The 24,839-nt window shown below is 39.4% G+C and overlaps 1 protein-coding gene across 1 annotated transcript; it reads right to left on the bottom strand.

The window, feature by feature from the left end:
• Positions 1–21,653: 21,653 nt before the first annotated feature.
• On the bottom strand, positions 21,654–22,592 carry LOC119242661 (olfactory receptor 2L13-like). Its single transcript, XM_037508179.1, has one exon. It carries the CDS (start codon positions 22,590–22,592, stop codon positions 21,654–21,656), a length of 939 nt encoding a protein of 312 aa, XP_037364076.1.
• Positions 22,593–24,839: the final 2,247 nt, after the last annotated feature.

A 24,839-nucleotide genomic window follows, 5' to 3' on the forward strand; every position in this document is an offset into this window, starting at 1 on the left:
CTTTTTCTTTCTGACTTATTTCGCTGAGCATGATCCCTTCCAGCTCCATCCATGTTGCTGCAATTTGCATGTGTTTATCTTTTTTGAATGCTGAGTAATATTCCATGGTGTATATGTACCACATTTTCTTGATCCAGTCATCTATTTTTGGGCATTTGGGTTGTTTCCAAAGCTTAGCTATTGTAAACAGTGCTGCTATAAACATAGGGGTGCAGGTGTTCTTTGGAATTGATGTTTCTGTGTCCTTTGGGTAAATACCTAGGAGTGAAATTGCTGGATCATATGGAAGCTCTATGTTTAGTAGGTCAAGAAATCTCTACACAGCTCTCCATAATTGTTGGACCAGTTTGCACTCCCACCAGCAGTGCAAGAGAGTTCCTTTTTCTCCACAACCTCGCCAACGATTGTTGTTGCTAGTTTTTTTTTTTTTTAAGATGTGCCATTCTCACTGGTGTAAGATGGTATCTCATGGTAGTTTTGATTTTCATTTCTCTGATTACAAGAGATGTTGAACATTTTTTCCTATGCCTGTTGGCCATTTGCATTTCCTCTTCAGAGAAGTTTCTTTTTAGCTCTTCTGCCCATTTTTTGACTGGATTATTTTCTTTGTTTTTGTTGAGTCTCATCAGCTCTTTGTAGATTTTTGTGATCAGTCCTTTATCATTAGTGTTGTGTGCAAAAATGTTCTCCCAGTTGGTGGGGTTTCTCTTTGTTTTTGTTATTGTCTCTTTTGCTGTGCAGAAGCTCTTTAATTTGATGTAGTCCCAGCTGTTTATCTTTGCCTTCACTATCACTGCTTTGGGTGATGTGTCTGTAAAGATGTCTTTTATGTGCATATCTACAGGCCAATCTCCCTAATGAACACTGATGCAAAAATCCAATAAAATTTTAGCTATTAGCATCCAACAAAGTATCCATAAGATAATTCACCATGACCAAGTAGGATTCATTCCAGGAACACAAGGATAGTTCCATATCCGAAAATCAATCGTTATCGAACACATCAACAAAAAGAAATATAAAAACCATATGATAATATCAATAGATGCCGAGAAAGCTTTTGACAAAGTGCAACACCCATTCATGATAAAAGCCCTTGAAATTCTTGGGATACAAGGAACATACCTCAACATCATAAAGGCCATATATGACAAGCCAACAGCCAGTGTCATTCTCAATGGCAAAAAGCTGAAAGCATTCCCATTAAGATCTGGAACAAGAGAAGGATGTCCACTCTCACCACTGCTTTTCAATATAATACTGGAAGTCCTAGCCAGAGCAATAAGACAAGAGAAAGACATACAAGGAATCCAAATAGGAAAAGAAGAAGTGAAACTATCACTATTTGTAGATGATGTGATAATTTACATAGAGAACCCCAAAAACTCCACAGAAAAACTAATTCAATTCATCAATCAGTTCAGTAAAGTGGCAGGATACAAAATCAACACGCAAAAGTCAGTAGCCTTCCTATACACAAACAATAAATCTGAAGAAGAAGAAATCAAAAAAAAATCCTATTTATTTTCAAAACAAAAAAAAAAATCTAATACTTGGAAATAAGTCTAACAAAAGAGGTAAATGACATATACAAAGAAAACTATAAAACACTGTTAAAAGAAATAGAAGAAGACACAAAGAAATAGAAAGACATCCCCAGCTCATGGATTGGAAGAATAAACATTATTAAAATGGCCATCCTACCAAAAGCAATATACAGATTCAATGTTATTCCAATAAAAATTTCAATGTAATTCTTCAAAGAAATGGAACAATCATTGATGAAATTCATATGGAATTACCAAAAACCCCAAATAGCCAAAGTTCTCCTGAAAAAAAAAAAAATGGAATGGAGGCATCACACTCCCAGACTTCAGACTATACTACAAAGCTATAATCATCAAAACTGCATGGTATTGGAACAAGAACAGACACACAGACCAATGGAATCAAATAGAAAATCCAGAAATAAACCCAGAGATTTATGGTCAACTAATCTTTGACAAAGGAGCAAAGACTATGCATTGGAGCAAAGAAAGTTTGTTCAATAAATGGTGCTGGGAAAACTGGGTCGCTACATGCAAAAGAATGAAGCTTGACTACTACCTAACACCATGCACAAAAACCAACTCAAAATGGATTAAAGAACTAGACATAAGACCTGAAACCATAAAATACATAGAAGGAAATATAGGCAAAACACTACATGATATGCAGAACTCACCAATTAAAAGTTATAGAGTATCTGCTTGGATTAAGAAACAAAATCCAATTTTCTGCTGACTCGAGAAAATACACATGAGCTCCAAAAATGAGTGTAAATTCTGAATAAATGGTTGGAAAATAATCCTACCAGTGAATTGCACCTAAAGAACGTAAGAACAGCCTTCCTTAAATAAACTAAAAATGATTTCCATTAAAAAATGTATCAAGATACAAGGATGGACACTACATAATGATTAAGGGAATAATACATCAAGAATACATAACATTTACCAATATATGCATGCCATAAGAAGGACAATGAAAATATCAACTTTAAAAACAGACACTGAATAAAATATAGGATGAGATTTTTCACTCCTCACTTTGACCTTTGACAGAAAACTAAACTGAACATAATTAGTGACACAGTAGACATCAACAAAGAACTAGACAACATGGGTGAAATGTATATATCACTCTGCATGCTCCCAAGTCAGAATATACATTTTCCTCAAGTGCAAAGGGACACTCTCCAAGATTAACCACATAACATATCACAAGACAAGGATCAAATAATTCAAAAATATTGAAATTATTTGAAGAATTTTATGAGCATAATGTTATCAATCTAGAAATCAATCACAAAGGAAAACAGGGAGGGCCTCCTTGGTGGCACAAATGGTTAAGTCTCAGCACTACCAACCTATTGCCATCCCCTGTAACATGAGTTCAATCCCTGGCCAGGGAGCTAACAACATTGTGCAGGAGACCTTTCCTGTCTTGCCTGCTGCTCCCCTCAGAACTGTATTTCAGTAGATCTGCCTGTATTTCAGTAGATCTGCCCTTTCTGCTGCCCACTCTGTCTCTGGTGAATCATCTCATCCCCCACACCTCTGACCTAACCCCATTTCTTGTATGCATAAATAAATAAAAATAAATCTTAAAAAATGAAAACAGGGAAACCATCTAATATGTGGAAATTGAACAACATACTACAGAAAAATATTATGGGGAAAATATAAAAAAAATAATACCTTAAAACAAATGACATGAAGGAGGGAAATAATAAAAATTAAGTGAGAAATCAATTAAATAGGGATAAAGACAGTTAGTAAGAACAATGGAAGTAAAACCTGGTTCTTTGAAAAAATAAACAAAAGAGACAAGCCTTTAGTTAGACTCACATAAAAGGGAGAGAACTCAATAAATAGGATCTAAAATGATAAAGGGGAAGTTATGACAAATGTTGCACAAGTTCACAGCACAGTTAGATATTACTATGGACATTTATATGCTAATAAATAAACATTTATGTGCTAATAAATTCAGTGATTTTTTTTAAAGATTTATTTATTTTTATACAAGAACCGGGGTACAGGCCAGACACATAGGAGGGTGAGAGGATTCACCAGAGAATGAGCAGGGAACAGAACAGGCAGACTGACTGAAATACACTGATGAGGGGAGCAGTGGGCGAGACAGAAGAGGTCTACCTCACCGGGATTTTTGCCGGCCAGCTGGGATCGAGCCTGTGCTGCAGAGGCTGTGGACAGCTTCACAGTGTGGCACTCAACCGCCTGCACCACCAGGGAGGCCCAAATTCAATGATCTTGGACATCTCTTTGAAATATATAATTATATACAGCTGAATAGTAAGGGAATAGATATTCTGAAAGACCATTCATAAGAAAGGGGATGAAAACAGTAATACAATCTCTTCCAAGTAAAAGTCCAGCACCAGATGGTTTCACCAGATAGTTCTGCCAAGTCTTCAAAGATGAGTTAATACCTACTGCTCAAACTTTTTCAAATTTTTCATAATGTATACTTCCAAGCAATTCTATGAGACAGATATTACTGTAATTGAAAAGCCAAATGAAGACAACCCACAAAATGAAAGCCACAGACCAATATCTCCAATGAATGCAAACACAACATTCCTCAATCAAATCTTAGCATGCCAATCTAACAATGCATTAAAAGGAATATTTACCATTCTCAAGCAGGATATATACAAGGGACACTAGTGTGTTGACACCCAAAATCAATCAACATAATTCACTATATCAGCAAAAAGGAAGACAAAAGTATGTATGTTCAAACCAATAGAAACAAGAACATATTTGCAAAGATCCAGCATCCATTTAGACTAACCCTAAAAATCAAACAAACAAAAAACAGCATAAAAGGAACATAACTGAACTTAATAGAAGTGATATATGACAAAACACAGTTAATATCTTCTGAATGGTGAAAAACTTAAAGATTTCTCTCTAATATCTGATATAAGAGGATGTCCCCTTTCACCACTATTATTCAACATAGTTCTGGAGGTTATAGGTTGATCAATTAGGCAGGAGAAGCATAAGAAAGAAATCCTAATTAGAAAAGAAGCAAAGCTATCATGATTTGCAGATGACATAGACAGAGAATAGAGAACCCTAAAAACTCAGCCGAGAAACTACTTAAAACAATAATTAGGCTCAGCAATGCATCTGGTTGTAAAATCAGTACGCAAATATCGGTTGTCTTACTTTAGGCAAACAATGAGATAGAAAAGTAATACATTTTTTAAAAGTGATCTCATTTTAAATTACACCCCCAATATTAGATAACTCTGAGAAAATATAACAAAGAAGATGATGGACCTATGCAAAGAAGAATTGAGGCTACAGTTAGATGATACAGAAGAAGGACAATAAAATGGGAATTATTCCCTATTCACGGATTGGAAGAATCAACATTGTCAAAATAACCATACTCTCCAAAGCAATGTGCATATTCATATCAAAATTTCATTTTTTTAGATATATTTATATTAAGTAATTTATTATTCTATTAAAATGGGATTTGAAAACTCAAATGCCTACAGAAATATAATATGAATAGACAAAGTGGGCTGTCGATTCTTTCAACACAGACACAATTTATGTGAATAGGACTATTCCGCCTTATTCAATATGCAAATAAATAGTCTCACTTGCATTTTCTTGAAAATGGTTCTCAAAATCTCCTCCTTTACTTATGATAGAAACAAGTATCCTTATTTTAAGTTTCTTTTAAAACCAAGCCTGAAACAATGGTTTGAGAACAAATAGAGAGGAAGATTCTCTTGGAAGTGAACTTGGGATATTCCTGCGAAATAAAAAGACATGGAGAGAGTCAATATACAACACATTATGCAGCACTATGAGCAACTGGGTGTGACCTACTGGCAAGTCACTGGGAGACAAAATGGGGCATTCCTTAGAGAATCTCACTTGAAGGACAAGAAGTATGGGTTTCCCAACCCCACCCAACATTTTTTTTATAACAAATTTTATTTTTATACTCCCCATACAATTGCAACCCCCCGATTCTGACCACAATCCCTCCCCTCCCGCCCCCCACCCCCCAAAAAGTGTCTCTGGTTCATAGTTTTTTGTTGATTTTGATTTTCACTTTCTTATAGTTATTCATTTTCCTGGTCCCTTATTTAAGTTTTCTAAATTCCTGCTATGAGTGAGACCATCCGGTATTTTTCTTTTAATTTTTGGCTTATTTCACTGAGCATGATCCCTTCCAGCGCCATCCATGTTGCTGCAAATTGCATGTGTTTATCTTTTTTGAATGCTGAGTAATATTCCATGGTATATATGTACCACATCTTCTTGATCCAGTCATCTATTTTTGGGCATTTGGGCTGTTTCCAAAGCATAGCTATTGTAAACAGTGCTGCTATAAACATAGGGGTGCGGGTGCTCTTTGGAGTTGATGTTGCTGTGTCCTTTGGGTAAATACCTAGGAGTGGAATTGCTGGATCATATGGAAGCTCTATGTTTAGTAGGTCAAGAAATCTCCACACAGCTCTCCATAGTGGTTGGACCGGTTTGCACTCCCACCAACAGTGCAGGAGAGTTCCTTTTTCTCCACAACCTCGCCAACATTTGTTGTTGCTAGTTTTTTTAATATGTGCCATTCTCACTGGTGTAAGATGGTATCTCATGGTAGTTTTGATTTGCATTTCCCTGATTACAAGTGATGTTGAACATTTTTTCATATGCCTGTTGGCCATTTGCATTTCCTCTTCAGAGAAGTTTCTTTTTAGCTCTTCTGCCCATTTTTTGACTGGGTTATTTTCTTTGTTGTTGTTGAGTCTCATCAGCTCTTTGCAGATTTTTGTGATCAGTCCTTTATCATTAGTGTTGTGTGCAAAAATGTTCTCCCAGTTGGTGGGGTTTCTCTTTGTTTTTGTTATTGTCTCTTTTGCTGTGCAGAAGCTCTTTAATTTGATGTAGTCCCAGCTGTTTATCTTTGCCTTCACTGTCACTGCTTTGGGTGATGTATCTGTAAAGATGTCTTTGATGTGCAAATCACGTAGTGTTTCACCTATATTTCCTTCTATATATTTTATGGTTTCAGGTCTTATGTCTAGTTCTTTAATCCATTTTGAGTTGATTTTTGTGCATGGTGTGAGGTAGTGGTCAAGCTTCATTCTTTTGCATGTACCAACCCAGTTTTCCCAGCACCATTTATTGAACAAACTTTCTTTGCTCCAATGCATAGTCTTTGCTCCTTTGTCAAAGATTAGTTGACCATAAATCTCTGGGTTTATTTCTGGATTTTCTATTTGATTCCATTGGTCTGTATGTCTGTTCTTGCTCCAATACCATGCAGTTTTGATGATTATGGCTTTGTAGTATAGTTTGAAGTCTGGGAGTGTGATGCCTCCATTCCCTTCTTTCTTTTTCAGGAGAGCTTTGGCAATTTGGGGATTTTTGTGTTTCCATATGAATTTATCAATAATTGTTCTATTTCTTTGAAGAATGACATTGAAATTTTGATTGGAATAGCATTGAATCCGTATATTGCTTTTGGTAGGATGGCCATTTTAATAATGTTTATTCTTCCAATCCATGAGCAGGGGATGTCTTTCCATTTCTTTGTGTCTTCTTCTATTTCTTTTAACAGTGTTTTATAGTTTTCTTTGTATAGGTCCTTTACCTCTTTTGTTAGATAAATTCCCAATTATTTGAATTTTTTTGTTTCAATCATAAAAGGGATGGTTTTTTGATTTCTTCTTCTTCAGATTTATCGTTTGTGTATAGGATGGCTATTGACTTTTGTGTATTGATTTTGTATCCTGCCACTTTACTGAACTGATTGATGAGTTGAATTAGTTTTTCTGTGGAGTTTTTGGAGTTCTCTATGTATATTATCATATCATCTGCAAATAGTGATAGTTTGACTTCTTCTTTTCCTATTTGGATTCCTTGTATGTCTTTCTCTTGTCTTATTGCTCTGGCTAGGTCTTCCAATCTTATATTGAAAAGCAGTGGTGAGAGTGGGCATCCTTGTCTTGTTACAGATCTTAATGGAATTGCTTTCAGCTTTTCACCATTGAGAATGATACTGGCTGTTGGCTTCTCATAGATGGACTTTATGATATTGAGGTATGTTCCTTGTATCCCAAGAATTTCAAGGGCTTTTATCATGAATGGGTTTTGCACTTTGTTGAAAGCTTTCTCAGCATCTATTGATATTATGATATGGTTTTTATATTTCTTTTTGTTGATCTGTTGGATAATGTTGATTGATTTTCGGATGTTAAACCATCCTTGTGTCCCTGGAATGAATCCTACTTGGTCGTGGTGAATTATCTTATGGATACACTGTAGGATTCTGATAGCTAAAATTTTGTTGAGGATTTTTGCATCAGTGTTCATTAGGGAGATTGGCCTGTAGTTTTCCTTTTTTGTGTTGTCCTTATTCGGTTTTGGTATTAGTGTAATGTTGGCTTCATAGAACGTGTTTGGTATTGTCTCTTCCTTCTCAATTTTTTGGAAGAGTTTGTGAAGGATAGGCACCAATTCATCTCTAAATGTTTGGTAGAATTCGTTTGTAAATCCATCAGGTCCTGGGCTTTTGTTTTTGGGGAGGTTTTTGATTACCATTTCAATTTCGCTGCTTCTAATTGGTCTGTTTAGGTGTTCTATTTCTTCTTTATCTAGCTTTGGGTGATTGTAGAGTTGTAGGAATTTGTCCATCTCCTCTAGATTGTTGAACTTGTTTCCATACAACTCTTCATAGTAGTTACTGATTATTCTTTTTATTTCTGCTGTATCCGTTGTGATTTCTCCTCTTTCATTTCTGATCCTGTTGATTTGTGCTTTCTCCCTTTTTCCCTTTGTGAGCCTGGCTAGGGGTTTGTCTATTTTATTGATTTTTTCGAAGAACCATCTCTTGGTTTCATTAATGTTTTGGATTTTTTTTTTGTTTCAATTTCATTTATTTCTGCTTTGGTTTTTATTATTTCTTTTCTTCTACTGGTTTTGGGTTTTTTTTGTTGTTCTTTTTCTAGATCTTTGAGCTTCGAGATTATGTTGTTTCTTTGAGTTCTTTCTTGTTTCTTGATAGGAGCTTCTATTGCTATATATTTTCATCTTATTACTGCTTTTGCTATGTCCTATACATTTAGGATATTGGTGTCCTCCTTGTCATTCAATTCAAAGAATTTTTTAATTTCCTCTTTGATCTCCTAATAAGCCCAGTGGTCTTCCAGTAGTGTGGTTTTTAGTCTCCATGAGGTAGGAAAATTCTTTGCCTTCTTTTTATGGTTTATTTCTAGCTTGATGCCTTGATGGTCAGAAAAGATGGTTGGTATGATTTCAATCTTGGTGTATCTGTTGATGTTTGTCCTGTGCCCCAGTATGTGATCGATCCTGGAGAATGATCCTTGTGCACTTGAGAAAAATGTGTACTCCATTCTTTGGGGGTTTAGTGTTCTATAGATGTCTGTTAAGCCCAAATGCTCTAGGTCCTTATTTAGAGCTTTAGTTTCTTTACTTATTTTTCGTCTTATTGATCTATCCATTGTTGATAGTGGTATGTTGAAGTCTCCCACTATATATGTGTTTTCTCTGATGTCTGTTTTCAGAGATGTCAACAGTTGTCTGATATATTTTGGTGCTCCTTCGTTTGGTGAGTATATGTTAATGAGTGTTATATCTTCTTGAAGTATTGTCCCCTTGATCATAATGTAGTGACTGTTGGGATCCCTTTTTATTTTTTTTGAGTTTGAAATCTGTTTTATCTGATATAAGTATAGCTGTTCCTGCTTTCTTTTTTGGTCCATTTGCTTGTAGGATTTTTTTCCATCCTTTAACTTTGAGTCTATTTTTATCTTTTGTAGCTAAATGTGTTTCCTGGAGACAGCAAAAGGTTGGGTTTTGTTTCTTAATACAGGCTGCAATTCTTGTCGTTTTATTGAAGAGTTTAGTCCATTTACATTTAGGGTTAATATTGATATGTTAGCATCTGTATTTGCCATTGTGTTTGTCTTTCCTTTGATTTTATTTATTCTTTTAATATCTTTTTTTTTCCTTGCCTTCTTTCGTTGTTATTCGTCCCTCTGAAGTTCTGGCTTTAGGATTCCTTGTAGTATTTTTTGGAGTGGGGGTTTATTGGTAATGAAGTTCCATAGTTTCTGTTTGTCTGGGAAGATCCTTATTCTTTCTTTATAAAGGAAGGAAAGCTTTGCGGGATAGAGTATTCTTAGTTGACATCTGTTTTCTTGGAGTCTGTTCACTATGTCCTTCCACTCTCTCCTTGCCCGTAGTGTTTCTTCAGAGAAGTCTGATGTCAGCCTGATTGGTTTTCCTTTGAATGTTATTTGTTTCTGGAAGGCTCAGAAGTTCTTACAAGTTACTGTCGTTGCAATCTGGGGGCTGGTTTTCTTTTTGTGGTGTGCTTCTTCCCTGAGGAGTTGCTATGTTGCGTGTGGTTCTTCTACTCCCTACTGTCTGTTTTCTAATTTGCTGTATGCGTTGGGACACTGTGTTGCTGGGACTGGCCGGCATCTTGGGTGAGCTTCTCTGCTCCCCTCTGACTCCTCTGGGAGCCATCTGTCAGTTTCAAGCCGTCTTTACTGAAGAAAGGTCCCTGTTCTAAAATGCCGATGTGGGGACACACTCCCCTGTGCTCCTGGTCTGCCCCGGTGGTGGGTTCCCTCTCCTCCTCTGGGCTTGGACTGCAGGCCAGAGGTGTTCTGGTGTGGGCGAACTTCTCCCGCTCACCTCTGGCTCCTGAGGGAGCCTTCTGCAGGCAGTCTTTACTGAAGAAATGTCCCTGTTCTAAAATGGCGATGCGGGACACACTCCCTGTGTGTCCAGTCTCAGGCACACTCTTCTGCGTGCCTGGTCTGCCCCGGCCTTGGGTGCCCGCTCCCCCTGTGGGCCCAGACTACTGGTTGGAAGGGGCCTGGCGTGGGCTAACTTCCCAGCTGGCCACTGGCTCCTCCAGGAGCCTCTGCTGGTTTCAAGTCGCTAGGTGGCACCAGAGATGTCTCCTAGAGCCCTTGGGGAGCTGTTTTTTTTTTTTTTTTCCACCCCTTGGGACAGGAAACAGAGCGGGAATGGTAGGGTAAACCTCATCGGCTTTGGGGTGCTGTGTCTGCCTTGTGCCCCACCGTAGTGGAGAACCCACACCCCGAATTTTGTGCTCCGGATCTCAGTTCCAAAGCCCTTAGGTCCAGGAAGCGGGCTGTAGCCCAGTTCAGTGTCCACAGAATGGAGTCTTTTGCACCCGCTCCCGTGCCTGGGTGCCTGGTTCCTAGATACTCAGTGAGGGACTTTCACCTCAGTGAGGGTCTTCGCGCGTGTCTCCCTGCAATCCTAGGTCGCAGTCGCGGGGACCTGGGCAGCCGCCATCCCTATCCACGTTTGCTTTTCAACCGTGCTGCTTTTCCGCGCGATCGCCATCCCGATCCCGATCCGCGTTTGCTTTTCCAGTGCACCACTTTTCCGCACAAGCTTACCAGGCGGCCCGGGGCTGTGTGCTGGTCCTGGCCTCCTCCTGGGGGCGGGGTCTCTGTTTAATGGCACCCAGAGCTCACCTCCAGGGCGAATCCTGCAGGGTTCTCCGCAGCTCTTGTTCACGGGGTGTGGTGGCTGCAATAGTTCCTTTCCACTCAGTCCCGCTTGCTGCGTAGTTTGTTCTTGTTGGTTGTTTTAGTGTGTTTTTTACCTCCTCTCTGCTGGTCGGAGAGTGCGGACTCTGTGGGTGGGGGAGGAGAGCAGGGTTCTGCACTTTCCTCCCTTCTAGTCCTCTTTTATGGCAACTTTCTTCTTCGGGCAGTTTGTTGGAGTCGTCTGTTTATCTTCCGTGTCCCAGTTCTCACTGGGACCTGCCGCTTTTCCTCCCTATTAACTTTTTTTAATGGGAGATCTTACTCGCAGCGTCTCCTTGCCGCCATGTTGCTCCGCCCTCCCCCTCATATCAAAATTTCAATGTTGTTCTTCAAAGAAAGTGTACAAACATTGTGGAGATTCATATGGCATGAAAAAACTCCAAAGAGCCAAGAAATTCTGACACAATAATGGGAAGAATGGCTGTATCATACTTTCAGAATTCAAACTATAACACTAAATGATATCAACTCAGAGCATGGTGCTGGAACAACAACAGACACAGACTATGGAGTAGAATTGACATGAACTCTCAACTATAAGGATAGTTAACAAAAATAAATGAGTCAAGGATATACTGTAAAGCAAGGAAAGCCTATTTAATAAAGATGTTTGGGAACACTGGACAGCCACATGCAAAAAAGTAAACTAGAGAACTATCTCACACATTACAAAAATATTCCTCAACATAGATAAAACATCTGGATGTAAGACCTGATGCCAGAATATACACAGAAGGAGACAGTTAAACAATTCATGGTATATGCTTCAGAGTTGTCTTTTTGGTTTCATCTCTCACACCAAGGAAATGTACAGAAAATATACACATTTGGACTACATCAAACTAAAAAATATTCTGCATTGGGAAATAAACCGTAACTAAAACAAACAAACAAAAAAACCTACCAAACTGATTAGGAGAAAACATTTGCACATCAGATATGTGACAAGCAGATAATATAAAATTTTTATAAACAAACAACTTATATAGTACTAAAAAATAAAAAAAAAAAACATGAAAATGGGCAGAACAAACTAAATACGAACTTTTCCAAAGCAGGCATATAGATGACCAACAGGCCATGAAAAAATATTCATAATCACCTGCAATCAGGAAAATGCAAATCAAAACCACCTCAAACCTGAAAGAACTTCTCATATAACAAAACAAAACTAAATCTGTACAAAAATGAAAAATGAAGTAAAAAATGTATAAAATAATAAAATATTAAAAAAACTAAACTAAACTAAACAAAACTAATAAGCAAACAAACAAACAAAAACCAAAAACAACACTTTCTGCTTAGGATATAGAGATAAAGAATCCCACCTGCACTGTTCATGGGAATGTAGGCTGCTCAAACCTCTATGAAATAAGCATGGAGGAACTTAAAAGACCACAAATGAATCTGCAATAGGACATAGCATTTCCACACCTAGGTATGTACTAAAAAATACAAAGAAACTAATTTATAGGGAAACTTGCATTTCCATGTTCATTTCAGCACTGATAATAATTTCCAACTTATGCAAACAATCTGAATGCCCAAAAGCAAATGACTGAATCAAGAAGATATGTTGTATATATACAAACACACAGTGGAATACTACTCAACTATCAACAAAAGATATACTCTTGCAATTTGTGGTAGCATGAATGGATCCAGAAGGGATTATTCTTTTTTTTTTTTAAGATTTATTTATATATGCATACAAAAACTGGGGTACAGGCCAGAGTTGTGGGGGTTGAGAGGATTACCAGAGACAGAGTAGGAAACAGAACAGATTGAAATACGCTGTTGAGGAGAGCAGTGGGCGAGTCAGGAGAGGTCTGCTGTGCCATGTGGGTCACCTCTCTGGCTGAGTTCAAACTCGTGTTGCTATGACTGGGGATAGCTTCATAGTGCTGCAACTTAACCCCTTCTACCACCAGGGCAGCCTTGTGTAGGGTAAATGATTAAATGATTGTCAGGCTTTTCTGCCCTCCAGCCATTAGGATTAATGATGGATCCCTGTGGTCCTGAATGCATGCCTGATGGTGGGCATCTGGAGTAGGGTGTGGGTATACATAGGTGGGATTTACCTGGGCTGAGATGGAACTTTTAAGGGTGGCATAGCTGAACAGAAGCAAAAGTAGAACAAGAAGAATGAAAGAGAAGTAGAAGAGAGAAAATGAGACCACGAGAGAACACCGGAGAGCCCAGAAAGAGTGAAGATTTCACTAGGAGCTGGTAGGCCTGCCAGCCTCCTGGCCCCCTGGCACCCCTGCCTGTTATGTACTTGGTAAAATCTCAATAAAGCCTGAAAAAGTCACCGAGCACTCCAGGACTCTCTTTTAACCTGTCCGTTTGAATCACAGAGATCCTGCCCTGTGGCCTTCCTGCCGCAACAATTGGCATAAGTTGGCAGGGTGATTTGATGCAGACGGGTATGGAGTCCTCCAGAGACCTCAGGAGGGACTGAGGAGTAGCAGACTGTGAGCCTGTGACAACAATGGAGGCATCCTGGCAGTGCAGGTGGTGACCAAAATCCAGGAGCTGCGGGAAGAGGTAAAGACAATTCAGTAGTACAGGAGGTGGACAAGATCCAGGAGCTACAGGATGAGACTTTGACTGGAGGTGCAGGCAGCCTGAGAGGACCAGCCAATGACCCATAAGTCAGCAGAATCATTAGGGAAGAAGGACTATGATTCGGAGTTTGCCAGTGCTGACACAAGGGAAAAAAAAAAAATGGACTTGGACTGACAATCCCTCCAGAAGGTGGAGGGACTTTGGCAGGTTGTAATATTTTGGGGACCCTGGGGGTAGATGGTATTGTTTGTATACCCCAGGAGATGAAAATCAAGGCATAGCCGATGGGATTTGGTGGCCAAAAGCAGCCTGTGTACTGCCCAGAAATCCTAGGGCCACAGCCCAAAGAGGCAATGGCAAGAGAAGAGGAAGGGCCAGGCATGAGAAGAGCCCAAGGTTGGCTGAAGAGGAGTGACAAAAACTGGGAGCAGAGCACAATGGAGTATATTCATGGAATTGAGTGCTTTGGTGGTCCATGCACAAAGGTGAGGGTTGTGAATGAGGGTTTGGGGTGGGGGGAATCTATACAGTGCTGTGAAGCTATCTGCAGACTGTGCAGCAGGAGTCCCATCCAAGGCCTGCCAGGAAGCCAACCACATGGCACAGCAGACCTCTTCTTTCTTGCCCACTGCTCCCGTCAGCAGTGTATTTCAGTCAGTCTGCCTATTCTGTTCCCTACTCTGTCTCTGGTGAATCCTCTCACCCCCACACTTCTGGCCTGATCCCAGTTCTTGCATGCATAAATAAATAATATTTTTTTCTTAAAGATTTATTTATTTATTTGTTTGTTTATACAAGCACTGGGTACAGTCAGAAGCGCAGGAGGGTGAGAGAATTCACCAGAGCCAGAGCGGGGAGCAGAGCAGGCAGAAGGACCAAAGTACACTGCTGAGGGGAGCAGTGGGCCGCAGGAGAGGTCTGCGCACCATGTGGGACCCTCCTCCGGTGGCTGGGGAGCAGCTGGGGATCGAACCGGCGCTGCAGAGGTTGCGGGCAGCCCCGCAACCCAGCGCTCAACCGCTGCACCACCGGGGAGGCCAAAATACATATTTTAAAAAAAGATTGTCGACTTGATTATTAAAGAAACCTCAAAAGTTCCAATCTTCCTAGTCAACATCCTGTTATGATCCCAATTTAAAACAGTTTTGGGGGCCTCCTCTGTGGCGCAGCAGCTTGAACACAGCACTGTGATGCGCTATCTGCAGCCTCTGCAGCACTGATTCGATACCAGGCTGGCCAGGGAAATTCCCACATGATGCTGCAGACCTCTCCTGTCGAGCTTGCTGCTCGCCTCAGCAGTGGATTTCAATTGTCTGCCTGTTCTGCCCCCTGCTCTGTCTCTGGTGAATCCTCTCACCCTCTCATGCCTCTGGCTTGTACCCCAGCTCTTCAAAAAAAAAATATATATGTGTATATAAATATATACATATATATATGTTTATTTATTTATACAATCACTGGGTACAGTCAGAAGTGCGGAAGGGTGAGAGAATTCACCAGAGACAGAGCAGGAAACAGAACAGGCAGACTGACAAAATACACTGCTGAGGGGAGCAGCAGGCGCAGCAGGAGAGGTCTGCGTGCCATGTGGGACCCTCGCCAGAAGCTGGGGATCGAACCGGCACTGCAGAGGCTGTGGGCAGCTTCACAGCCCAGCGCTCAACCGCTGTGCCACCAGGGGAGGACATAAAAATAAATAAATCTTTAAAAAAGAAGTTTTGGGGGCCTCCCTGGTGGCGCAGCGGTTGAGCGCTGGGTTGCGAAGCTGCCCGCAGCCTCTGCAGCGCCGGTTCGATCCCCGGCTGCTCCCCGGCCACCGGAGGAGGGTCCCGCATGGCGCGCAGACCTCTCCTGCCGCCCGCTGCTCCCCTCAGCAGTGTCCTTCGGTCCTTCTGCCTGCTCTGCTCCCCGCTCTGGCTCTGGTGAATTCTCTCACCCTCCCGCGCTTCTGACTGTACCCAGTGCTTGTATGAATAAATAAATAAATAAATCTTTAAAAAAAAAAAAAAAGAAGTTTTGGGGTAAAATGCACACGAGTTTTTGTTTAAAAAAACAAGAAAGTTTACCTCAAAAATTCGTTTTTAAGTTGGTCCATTGAATGATTATAAGCAGGTATAAAACACAGGGAAAAATTCAGTAACATCATGGACAATGAATAAGAAGATCCGCCAAGAGAATGGATTCAGGGAATAATTCATAAGTTAAAGAAATAACTCAATGCATGATGAAATCAATGGTCTAATAAATATTCTTTACCACAAGTGTAAAGAATAAGTATTTATACATCTCAACCTAGTATGACTTATTTATTTTTTTTAAATAATTATATAAGAACTGGGGAACAGGCGAGATGTGGGGCAGGGTGAGAGGATTCACCAGAAACAAAGCGGGAAACAGAATAGGCAGAATGACTGAAATACACTGTTGAGGGGAGCAGTGGGCAAGACAGGAGAGGTGTGCCATGCCATGTGAACCTGCACTGCAGAGGCTGCGGACAGCTTCACAGTGCTGTGCTCAACAGCCTGCGCCACCAGGGAGGCCCACAACCTAGTATGATTTAATAATAACAAGTGGTTGCTCTGCATTTTCCAATCTATCCTTTTTTTAAAAAAATTGAGTTGATTAAAAAATGCTTTATTATTGAAGTACATTTCTCCACATCCTTGACAATGTTGCACTCCTGTGTCTATGGAGCTCTATTTACAATAGGCAAGATTAAAAAACACAGATGAGTAGATCAAGAAATTGTGGTGCAAATAAACTGTTGTATACTATTCAATATTTAAAAAAGATAAACTCATGCCATTTGTAGCTGTATGAATGGAATTGGAAGGGATAATGATAAGTGAAATAAAGCAGAAAGAGAAAGATAAATATTGAATGGTGTCACTTATATATGTAATATAGAAAATAAATTCAAAGCTTAGAGAAAGACAAAATTTAAAACCGACACTTGAGGGACTCCCTGGTGGTACAGCGGGTTGAGTGCAGCACTGTGAAGCTATCTGCAGCGTCTGCAGCATGGTTTGATTCCTGGCTGGCCAGGGAGATACCCACATGGTGTGGCAGACCTCTCCTATCTCGCCCATGCTCCTCTTAGCAGTATTTTCAGTCTATCTGCCTGTTTTGTGTCCTGCTCTGTCTCTGGTGAATTCTCTCACCCTCCTGCACCTCTGACCTCTACCCCAGTTCTTGTATAAATAAAATAAATCTTAAAAAAAAAAAACAGCACTTGAAATCTGATGATAGCTCTGAGGCTTTCATGGGGGTGGTGGCAGAAAATTGTGTGTGTGGGGGAACGTTCTTCAGTGGTGTGAGTGCTACAGTGACTATACCTGAGGGGGCCAATTCTATACTTTCTTAACAATGGTGTGAATCGAAAATGAAGTGTTCTTTTAGAGTGTACAAATTTTCTTTTAGCTTGGGAATTTGCAGGATCTAAGAAACTAAAACTAGATGCATTGAAAAAACTACATATCCATTTATCATGATTTTGTGATAAATAATATAACTGCAATTTAATTTGGTGGTATATTCCCATGGGGAAATGATATATATTTAATTAATATATTTGATGAAATAGCGATATATTTAATGAAATAATAATATATATTTAATGAAGGAGAAAAAGACAACATATGGATATCGGAAAGGCAAAGATGTATTTTTTACTCTAAGACAGTTAGACTTCATTATATTTTTTCAAGTATTCAAGAAATCATTTCATTATGAAAATGGTTACTTTTCGATGTTTTCTATGTGTAATGAAGCAAAGTAAATCAGAGACTCTCAGTTCTTACCCAAAGTCTGTGCTCTGTTTTTTTGATTTTTTTTTAAGATTTATTTATTTATTTATACAAGCACTGGATACAGTCAGAAGTGCAGGAGGGTGAGAGAATTCACCAGAGCCAGAGCAGGGAGCAGAGTAGGCAGAAGGACCGAAGTACACTGCTGAGGGGAGCAGCGGGCGGCAGGAGAGGTCTGCGCACCATGTGGGACCCTCCTCTGGTGGCCGGAGAGCAACTGGGGATCGAACCAGCGCTGCAGAGGCTGAGGGCAGCTTCACAACCCAGCACTCAACTGCTGCGCCACCGGGGAGGCCCTGTGCTCTGTTTTTTAAACCAACAGTATTGCCGAGAAATCCAAGCTCATGTGCCAAACATATGCCTGGCGCTCATATGCCAAACAAGAGAGAAGAGTTGGAGTTAAGAAATCTAAGTTTGGGTAAATACCTAGGAGTGGAATTGCTGGATTATATGGAAGCTCTATGTTAAGTAGTTCAATAAATCTCCACACAGCTCTCCATAGCGGTTGGACCAGTTTGCACTCACACCAGCAGTGCAGGAGAGTTTCTTTTTTTCCACAACCTCGCCAACATTTGTTGTTGCTAAATTTTTTAATATGTGCCATTCTCACTGGTGTAAGATGGTATCTCATGGTAGTTTTTATTTGCATTTCCCTGATTACTAGTGATGTTGAACATTTTTTCATATGCCTGTTGGCCATTTGCATTTCTTATTCAGAGTAGTTTCTGTTTAGTTCTTCTGCCCATTTTTTGAATGGATTATTTTCTTTGCTTTTGTTGAGTCTCATCAGCTCTTTGTAGATTTTTGTGATCAGTTCTTTATCGTTAGTGTTGTGTGCAAAAATTTTCTCCTAGTCGGTGGGGCTTCTCTTTGTTTTGGTATAGGTATTTACCCAAATGACCCAGAAACAGTAATTCCAAAGGGCACCTGCACCCCTATGTTTATAGCAGCACTATTTACAATATCTAAGGTATGGGAGCAACCCAAATGCCCAAAAATAGATGACTGGATCAAGAAGATGTGGTACATATACACAATGGAATATACTCAGCAATCAAAAAAGATAAACACATGCAGTTTGCAGCAACATGGATGGAGCTAGAAGGGATCATGCTCAGCGAAATAAGTCAGAAAGAAAAAGAAAAAATACCAGATGGTCTCACTCATAGCAGGAATTTAGAAAACCTAAATAAGAGACCAGGAAAAAAGACTAATCAATGCAAAGTAAAAATCAAAATCAACAAGCAACTATAAACCAGAGTCACACTATGGGGTGGGGAAAGGAAGGACTAGAGTCAAAATAAGGGGGGGGGTGCAATTGTTTGGGGAATATAACCAAAATGAAAATGCATACATTGTGCAAAGATAAAAAAAATGTAAGAATTATATAAAATAAAATATTTAAATAAAAAAAGGAAATCTAAGTTTATTTAAATAAGTGGTACCTCTGAGGATATGGTGGGCTCACACCCTAGAGGATCAGGGTGTTGGGTCTAAAGGTAGGATTTACATAAGGGAATATTGAGGAGAAGCTGAGTTTTGTCTGGTCAGCAGAACTGTTTACGTTTCAGCTATTAGCTCTGAGGTTCTTACAGTATGCTGGGTTGTATCCACATGACTTATTTGTCAACAGAAAAGCTCAGCTGGGAATGCTAGAGGTTAGCTTAAGGCCTTTTTGTGGAGTTAATATGTTGACATTCTGGGGACAAACTTAGTATTCTAAAGACTGCAGTAATGGTTAACTGAGTTTGATATATTTTTCTTGTTTTGCATTTTTGTGTTGTAAAATCAACAATACCTTCATGTTTTGTGGATGACAATGCAAATTATTACCTTTCTGGTTTCCTGGAAAATGTAATTCCCAATGGATGATTTCTCTTGAAATGGGAGTTAGTCTCTTGTAATTCTCTTGCAATAAATGCAGAAGTGTCTGGAAAAGCAACTCCTGTATCAGCACCCTCCAGGAATAATCATGAACATTCCAGATACTTGCTATCACACATCCTTGAACTGCTTGAAGAAAGATGCAACAGGATTTTCATGATTTCTGACTACATTAGAAAAGGCGCTTTCAGTGTTTGAGTCACTCCTCCAAGCGATTGCTGGCAAAGCATTTCATCTTGGAGTTGCAGCATTTTGGGGGGACTTCTGAATACTATTAAGGGTAAAATAGCCAGCCACTTGTGGCTCTAGGAATTCTTTGATTCCCCTGTTTGTTAAATAAACCCCATTATTATTTTTTGCTGAATTATGTGGTTTTGTAATTGTGTGCGTGGATGAATAATTCCAGATATGACCTGTACTGCTTTGGAACTATCTTTGGCTGGCTTTAGCACCCATGGACCACTGCTTCAATTGGACCTGAGGGAATAATTGACTCCTTTGAACCGACTTTTCCTTTTTTAAGTAATCTTATAATTGCTTACTAATTGACACATACACTTATTTATGCATAGACTTGAAATAACTCAAGTGTATTTGTAAAATAGCGGTAGAAAAAACATGTCAAAGTAAACAAAACTATGACATCTTAGTGTATCTCTGTCTGTACAAGGTAATATTTATGTTTTACTTATAGCTGAAACCAAAACTCCCTCTTTTTTTTTTTTTCATTTGTAAGCAGCATGCTTTATCTATCAAGCCATTATTTCTTGAATTTACATGTATAATTTTTCTAAGTAAAAATATCTTATTTAAGACAATTCAAATATGTGATTTTTCTAATTTTAGCACACAATAAATTGATCATTATTTTCAATCTTTATGCAAATCATTTAAGTCAATATTTTTGTGAAATATGAAAAATTCCAAGTCAAATAATCTCCTTCAAAAGAGATTGATGAAATGATGTTAGTATAAGAAAACTCCACATGTCAATTGTAATCAAGATAAATGAGTGGGACATGTATGCAAACTCATTACCTGTTTTTTAGTTTACTTCACATTTCATTACCCATATTTTATATATCATAAATATATTTCACACACCATTTATTCATTAACTCTCTGATCATATTATTTTATTTTATTAATAAATTTCTAATTTTTATTGAGGAAATACAGTTATAAAAGCTGCATATATATATATTTTAAGATTTACTTATTTATGCATGCAAGAACTGGAGTACAGGCCAGAGGTGTGAGGGGTAAGAGAATTCACCAGAGACAGAGCAGGGAACAGAACAGCCAGGCTGACTTAAATACACTCCTGATAGGAGCTGCAGGTGACTCAGGAGAGGTCTACTGCACCATGTGGGTCACCACCCTGGCCGGGGATTGAACTTGTGCTGCAGTGCCGGCGGAAGCTTCATAGGTTGCGTCTTAACCCCTTGTGACACCAGGAAGGCACGAAAGCTGCATATAATTTAGAAGTATAGGTTTAAGATCTCTTCAAATGTGTTTGTTATTCTACCACATTTAATTCCAAATCACCTATAATTCCAAATCCACAATATTTTATTCCACTTAAATGTACATATTAATCTAATTATATATATATATATATATATCAAATGCTAAAAACATTTCATTTCATTAGATCATCAAACTGTGTTGTCTAATGCTATAACCATTGCCTCATTTGTCTATTGGGAAATTGAAATGTATTGAATCAGATTTGCTATGTACTCTGAGAATGAAACATAAACAAGATTATGGAGACAGAATAAAAATAAAGGCCAGAGGTGTGGGGGGTGAGAGGACTCACCAGAGACAGAGTGGGGAACAGAACAGGCAGATAGACTGAAGTGAATTGCTGAGGGGAGCAGCGAGCAAGTCAGGAGAGGTCTGCTGTGCTACCTGGGTAGCTCCCTGACTAGGGATCAAACTCACCCTGCAGAGGCTACAAACAGCTACACAGCGTTGTGCTCAACCCCTTGTGCCACCATGGAGGCCCTCGTACATATAATGTTAAAATCTATAATTAACAACAAATATATTGATATAAATATTTATTAAATGGATTGAAAATCAATTACTTTTTAGATTAATTACACTTTTAAGTCATGGCGGCTAGAAAATATTAAATTACATAGATGGCTCACTTTGCATTTCTATCAGACAGTGAGGCTCTAGGATGTTCTACTTAAAATGGAAAGATAAATAAAGGTGATTTAGAACAGCCATAATTATTCCTTTTTGGAGAAGAATAATGGAAACACTCTTGTCATGGCCCCCAGGACTTCCTTATTCCTCAGGCTGTAGATAATGGGATTGAGCATGGGCGTCAGAATGGTGTAGAATACCGCCAAAATCTTATCTTCTGCTGGGGAGCGAAGATTCTTCGGCCTGAGATAAGTATACATAAAAGGTGCATAGTAAAATGTCACCACAGTTAAATGTGTGGAACAGGTGGTAAAGGCCTTCTTTCTTCCCTCTTTGGAGCGCATATGGTAGACAGCAAAAATCACATGACAATAGGAAGCAGTGATTCCAAGGAAAGGAATGAGGAGAAATAAAATTGTGCTCACAAAAACCAAGTTTTCATAAACCCAGGTATCTACACAAGCCAGGGGCATCATGCTTGGGATATCACAGAAGAAGTGATCAATATCCCTGGATCGGCAGTATGGGATACGGAGGACGTAGACCGTGTGTGCAAAAGAGTTGGTGATCCCCAAGATCCAAGATCCTGTTATCATCTTCACACATATTATTTTACTCATGCGGATGGGATAATGGAGGGGGTGGCAGATGGCCACATATCGGTCATAGGCCATAGAAACCAGGATTAAACCTTCAGAACCTGCCATAGTTCCAAAGAGGAAGCACTGAATCCCACATCCCAGGAAGGAAATGGTTTTCTGACCAGAGAAGTAGTTGAACACCATCTTGGGGACAGTGTCAGAGATGGACATCAGGTCCATGAGGGAGAGCTGGCTGAGGAGAATGTACATTGGAGTGTGGAGCCGGGGATCCAAGTGTATGAGGTGAATCATGGTTGAATTTCCCAGAGAGGCAAGAAAGAATATGAAGATGATAAGGAGTAAGAGAAGCAAGCCAGTTTGATTTGGGGGAAACAACCCCAATAAAATGAAATCATTGGATGTTTGATTCCATTTCTCCATGAAAATTTTCTTTTTATTGAACATCCTTGAAAAAAAATTTAAAAAGTCAGTAAAATGAAAGAAACAAAGCAGTTGCATAAAAAGGAACTCTTTGACTTCATTAATGTTAAGATTTAATTGGTTTTCAATGAATTTACAGCTTTCAGTGAATCCTTTCATCAGCTAAATGAATGCACCTGAAGAAGCTTTCGCTGCTTGCAATTCAGCAAGTGTCTTTTAAGTTGAAAGCTTAGTATAGGAGACGGCAGAGTAACAAGACCACTAATGCATTCCTCCCTAAATAACTCATGCCCAGGGACATAACCTTTAATTTATTGAGGCAGAGAAATGGTTGTGTTCCTCAAGGGACAGTAACTTCACATGCACACTTTAAGGATAACGGACACAATAGGGCCTCCCTGGTGGTGCAGCGGGTTGAGCGCTGTGCTGTGAAGCCCATCTGCAGCCTTTGCAGTGCCAGTTCAATTCCCAGCCAGTCAGGGAGAAGCCCATATGGCGCAGCAGACCTCTCCTGCCTTGTCTGCTGCTCCCCTCAGCAGTGTCTTTGGTCCATCTACCTGTTTGGCTTCCTGCTCTGTCTCTGGTGAATTCTCTCACCCTTCCACACCTCAGACTGTACCCCAGTTCTTGTCTAAATAATCTTTAAAAAAAAGGCACATACAACTCCAAATATTTCTGTATAAATCCTAAATCCTGCATCACTTTTCCATTCACTGTTTTTAAATGGCCTTATTTCAGTTCAACTGACCTCATTCAGTAAGTAAACCTTAATTTCCTGCCTTTCCTATTTGACCAATTTTTGCTTTCCCAATAGTGTGCCCACTACCCCTAATCACTGTTCTTTTTTTTTTAAGATTTATTTATTTATACGAGAACCAGGGTACAGGCCAGATGTGCAGGAGGGTGAGAGGATTCATCAGAGACAGAGCGGGAAACAGAACAGGCAGACCAACAAAATACGCTGTGCTGAGGGGCGCAGCCGGCGAGACAGGAGAGGTCTGCCGTGCCATATGGAACCCTCCCCGGCTGGCCAGATTTGAACTGGTGCTACAGAGGCTGTGGACATCTTCACAGCGCTGTACTCAACCGCCTGTGCCAGCGGGGGAGGCGCCCTAATCACTGTTCTTGAACTGCAAATCCATTCCATGCTCTTTAAAATCCTCTCTAATATAGAATATTATGGGGACATTCTCTATTCTATTATGATGTTTTCAATTTCTGATGACCTAGAACCCCAGTAATGTTTGCAGATGATCAGCAGCATCTTCTTTTCTTTATGTAGATGAATTGCTTGTGAAAAGCATCACAGATTATGGATTCTGTATACATTTGATGTTAATGCTTCATGTGAGGATTATCTTCAATAATTGCACATGTTTTGTCATGACTCGTGGCTGTGATAGCAGGGTGTCTAGCAATCAGTATTCTGACCCATCATAGCTTTTACTGTGGTTCTGATACAGGAATATCTGTGCAATGGCTGCATTTTTTTTTTCAGATTGTCTAACTTAATTTTTTAAGTTTTCCTTTTATCCTAGAGTTGTCCTGATTTAAAATTTTTTTTTTTAAATATTAAATTTTATTTTTATATTCCCCCATACAATTGCAAACGCCCCATTCTGACCCCAATCCTTCCCCTCCCGCCCCCCACCCCCCAAAAAGTGTCTCTGGTTCATAGTTTTTTGTTGATTTTTATTTTCACTTTCTTATATTCATTTTCCTGGTCCCTTATTTAAGTTTTCTAGATTCCTGCTATGAGTGAGACCATCCGGTATTTTTCTTTTTCTTTTTGGCTTATTTCGCTGAGCATGATCCCTTCCAGTGCCATCCATGTTGCTGCAAATTGCATTTTTGTTAATAATCAGTGCATATCAGGCTATTATTTCACCCATTCAGTGATATGGTCATTCATGATGAAATGTTATTTCTCTTCTGCCTCACACAGAAAGTATCATATCACTGCTCAAACCTTTTATCTGACTGATGAAGTGAACAAAGTTTTGATTTATAAAAACTTAATATGATGACTTAGCTGATAAATCCTGACAAGTTCAGTTCAAGTATTAGTCTCTAGTATATTTAGCCAGGTTAAGAATTTTCTTCATTGTTTGATTGAGTCTGGGTTGAAAAATCAGGAGACAAACAGAAATAACAATTCATGCTGGGAACTGATTTTCCAACAGGAAATACTGAACAAATAGTCCCAACTCTCGGCTGATGAGTACTATGTTTACAAGACACTTGTTT

The sequence above is a fragment of the Talpa occidentalis genome, unplaced genomic scaffold (genome assembly GCF_014898055.3).
Source record: "Talpa occidentalis isolate TD23 unplaced genomic scaffold, MPIMG_talOcc4v2.1 talOcc4.13, whole genome shotgun sequence".
NCBI classification, from domain to species: domain Eukaryota; kingdom Metazoa; phylum Chordata; class Mammalia; order Eulipotyphla; family Talpidae; genus Talpa; species Talpa occidentalis.

Coding starts and splice junctions, on each gene's coding strand:
- LOC119242661 (XM_037508179.1), bottom strand. CDS start 22,592: ATGGAGAAATGGAATCAAACATCCAATGATTTCATTTTATTGGGGTTG.